The sequence below is a fragment of the Brassica oleracea genome, chromosome C5 (assembly GCF_000695525.1).
Source record: "Brassica oleracea var. oleracea cultivar TO1000 chromosome C5, BOL, whole genome shotgun sequence".
In the NCBI taxonomy this organism is placed as follows: Eukaryota; Viridiplantae; Streptophyta; class Magnoliopsida; order Brassicales; family Brassicaceae; genus Brassica; species Brassica oleracea.
The window spans coordinates 16,216,357-16,220,601 of NC_027752.1; the positions used below are offsets into that span (position 1 = coordinate 16,216,357).

General features: G+C 45.2%; 1 protein-coding gene and 1 pseudogene across 1 annotated transcript; one reads left to right on the forward strand and one right to left on the reverse strand.

The window, feature by feature from the left end:
* Positions 1-704: 704 nt before the first annotated feature.
* Positions 705-2,567, reverse strand: LOC106344638. Its single transcript, XM_013783974.1, has one exon. The coding sequence runs from the start codon at positions 2,565-2,567 to the stop codon at positions 705-707; it is 1,863 nt and encodes a 620-aa protein (XP_013639428.1).
* A 508-nt stretch (positions 2,568-3,075) lies between these two features.
* Positions 3,076-4,245, forward strand: part of LOC106344639 — a 25,547-nt pseudogene continuing 24,377 nt past the window's right edge.

The window sequence follows — 4,245 nt, forward strand, 5'->3', positions numbered from 1 at the left end:
AAGAAACAGGGTTCCGTTGGAAGAACCATGCCTATGCCAACGGCTACTTCGCGAGTAAAATCGTAAAAACGCTTAAGTCTCGATACGGCCTAAAGAGGGTCCGAATTGCGGACAACGGCTCATCTATGGTCCCAAAAGACTTGAGCCCAAAGACTGGTATGACGGTTTATCTCATCCGCGAGAAGAGATAAATGTCAAATTTCCGAAGATAATCATAAAGAAAAAGGAAATATGAAAAAGCCCGCTTCGCGAAAAATCCGGTCCAAGAAGAGGTAAACCGACCTAAGGAGGATTATATAAGGAGGACATAGAACGAAGAGGGAGGGGAGACAAGAGCACATCAGAGCAACTTAGCTAATTTAGGCATATTTTTTCGTTTTTACTAATCGAGCTGCGAATCAACTAGTTTAGATTTAGGTCGCTAGACTAGCGAACGTACCGACAGCTCTTGTAGCCTAGGTCATTACTTGTTGTTCACACTCAAACGCGAATTTGGAAATAAGATCCTCTTATTCTCTTTTTCTGCTTATTTTCATTTTATTCTTTCATATTGATCGTGTCGTGTGTGGCCCAGCAGATAACCGGGACCTTCAGGGAAGACTAGGGTAACTTGGCTTTCCTCCGATTAACAAAACTTGACGGTGTGAATTTTGGTTCCCATAATGAGGGATCTCTTTGCCTGTTTGGAGGCAAGGGTGAGCTCACTATGGTTTCGCGAAAAGTTTATCTGCTCGAAGTACTTGCAGAACTTGACGGAGATGGTTTGCATGGTCGGCCGCGGACGAGCTAAATATAAGAATGTCATCAAAATAGACGACCACAAAACGCCCGATGAATGGACGTAATGCCTGATTCATGACTCGCATAAATGTGCTCGGTGCATTCGACAATCCAAACGACATGACTAACCACTCGAAAAGGCCCTCGCGAGTCTTGAAAGCAGTTTCCCATTCGTCTCCCGGCCGAATGCGGATTTGATGATAACCACTCTTGAGATCAATCTTAGAAAAGATTTTTGATGTCCCAATTTGGTATAATAAGTCATCCAGATGCGGGATAGGGAAGCGATAACGAATGGTGATTTTATTAATCGCTCGACTATCAACGCACATTCGCCATGTTCCATCTTTCTTGGGTATCAATAGGGCAGGTACCGCACATGCGCTCAGGCTTTCACGAATGTGACCCTTTCGAAGGAGATCTTCTACTTGACGTCTCAACTCTTCGTGCTCTAAAGGGCTCATACGATAATGTGGCCTGTGCGGAAGCGTTGAACCTGGAACAAGATCAATTTGATGTTGTATATCCCGTAAAGGTGGTAGCTCCGTAGGTAGTTCCGGTGGAAACACATCATTGAATTCTTTTAGGATTGGACTCAATGACGGGCTCAGTTGTGACGTGATGGCGTGATCCACTGTGGTTAGAATGAGAGCAAATGCCCGTCCCTCCATCCGTAGCTCAGAAAAAAATTTCGAATATGAACAAAGGAGGTTGGATTTGGCATTAGTTGGCTCTGGAGGCGGTGGTGACTTTGCTGGTTTTGGCGACAATGGCGGTGCTAGTTCCTTTGATGGAAGCAATAGGATCTTGTGCGAGTTCCATGTAAACTGGTACGTATTGTCGGCTCCATTATGAAGAATATTCCGATCAAATTCCCAAGGTCGTCCAAGTAAGAGATGGCTGATATCCATAGGTGCGATATCACAATAGATGCGATCGGTGTAGTAGGGGACAATCGAGAAAGAGACCAGTGTTCGTTGAGATATGCGCACCGTGGCACTGTCGTTTAACCAACCCAACATGTACGGTGTTGGATGATTCTCACGCAGGAGGCCTACTTTAGTAACGGCTTCCTCAGAAATTACTTTCCTGCAGCTTCCCGAGTCGATAGTAAAACTGCGGACGCGGTCGTTGATAGTACACGTAGAGCGAAATATGTTGGTACGTAGCCATTGGTCGTTGTTTTTACGTGGGGTTATGCATGAACGACGAAGCACCAGCATGTGACCCATGTCTCCCGTGGTAGGAATGATGATATCTTCGTCGTTGGGTTCTTCTTCTTCCTGAGAATCATACACATCTTGGTCATGTACGTCCTCTGCTACAAGTCCTCGGCGTGTGGCATGCGGGCACGCTGTTTGTCTGTGTCTGTGTTCTCCGCAAGAATAGCAACGGAGGGCATTAGGGCGAGTTGAACGCCGCAATGTCTGTTCTTCTTGTGTACTTGGTTTCGTCGAGGGGTTCGCGGTGTCGCTAGCGTCTTTCGTTGCTGTTGATGGAGCGTTGGTTCCCGACTGATCACGAGTTCGATTGGATTGTGTATTCCATGTAGAAGAACGTGACTGCTGTTCAAATGACAAAGCACACATATGAGCTTCTCCGACCGTCGATGGATCAAATTGTGCCATCGCGGTTTGAAGTTGTTGTCGTAAGCCTCCAATAAAACGAGAGACGAGCTGTACTTTGCTATCATTGATCTCATTACGAGTTAATAATAGCGAGAATTCCTCCGCATACTCGTCGACACTGCGACTTCCTTGCCTTAGGTTCTGTAAACGTGTATACATCGTGCGTTCATAGTTGTGAGGCAGGAAGGTCTGGCGAAGATGTTTCGTTAGTTTTTCCCAAGATTGAATTGGTTCTTTGCCTGTCCGGGAACGTGTAGTCTTAAGCTGCTTCCACCATGTCGCAGCATGGCCCCGAAAATGCATGGCAACCAAGGGAACCCGTCGATCTAGAGGTACTTGTTTGAACTCCAAGATTTCTTTGACTGTTATGAGCCAATCAACGAGGTCGTCTCCTCGAAGTCCTCCATGAAACTCCGGTATGTCCACTTTAAAGCTTCCTTCCCAACGGTTTGGATAGTTATCCCGTTGCCTCAGATCCTCATAAAAGAGACGGCGATGGGCTTCATTTTCGTCTTCCTCGTTTGGATTTTGACGTCAATTCCTATGTTGTTGTCGTTGGTCTCGCGGGTAAGGTGGGAAGTTTTGATTTCGCGGAGGTGGAAGTTGTTGTTGATTTTGTTGTTGTTGATATCGTTGTTGCGGGAGTGGAGGAAGTTGATGTTGATCGATGTGCGGTGGGAAATTAACTACCGGTTGGGCTTGTGGGTCCAATCGAGGGGTTAAGGCGGTGGTTAAAGCGTCGAGGCGGGCTGTTAAGGCACCAACAGCGTCGCTTAGTTGTTGGATAGATGATTGTGTTGCTGTCTGCGTCTCAACGATTAGGTCTCGTAACTCAGTTAATTCCAGTGTAGTTCCCTCCGGGTTCTGATCCCGATTGTCACCTCCAGCAACTCCTGTTTTCTTAGTCATTGAAAACACGAAGTTCTTTCCCGAAACGTACTGATTCTGATAGCAACTGATAGAGTGCGGAAGCTATATGTCTCAAAGATCAAGGGTTTGATCTAGAAACCGATAACTTGTGTTCGTAGGTAATTCGAAAACAAGATAGATAGGGCGCGAATACTCTTCGCAGTGCCGTTTGCAAAGCACTTTAAAACCAAAACCTTATAATTCTTATTAATCAAATCGTAAATCACAAGAGGTTGTATGCTTCTGTTTATATAAGAACTAAAACATCCCGATCCTTAAGGGATTCGTAAAACTCCTATTCATAATTGGAAAGCACCTAAACAATAAATAAGGAAACATAATGAAAAAAAAGGAAAGTCCAATGTCGAAGAGGAAACGTGATCTTTGATCACAGATGATGCTGCAACAGAAGTTCAGAATAAAGGTCAGGAAGCTGGAGAAGAAATCCAGATACAAGAAAAAGCCGTTGAGGAACAAGTAGAGGTTTCTTTGAGAAGAAGCACACGGGTAAAGAGGGATGCGTCCAGCTGGGCAAACACGAGAAACTGGGTAAACACGAGAGTGTACTACAATGCCCAGGCTGTGGAACATCCTTCCCAAGCTGTGTGCTCCTTTGCTGAGTTTCCGGAAGAGCACTACTCCTTTATGGTAAGCTTAGATGAAAGCTATGTGCCAAGAAGCTATGAAGAAGCAATGCTGATTCAAAAGTGGAGGGATTCAGTCAATGATGAGGCTGATGCCATGATTAGAAATGATACATGGTATGAGAGTGAGTTGCCTAAGGGGAAGAGAGCTGTGTCATGCAAGTGGATCTTCACCATCAAGTATTTACCTAATGGGAAGATTGATAGGCGTAAGACAAAGCTGGTAGCAAGATGTTTCACACAAACCTATGGAGAGGTTTACATTGATACTTTTGCACCTGTTG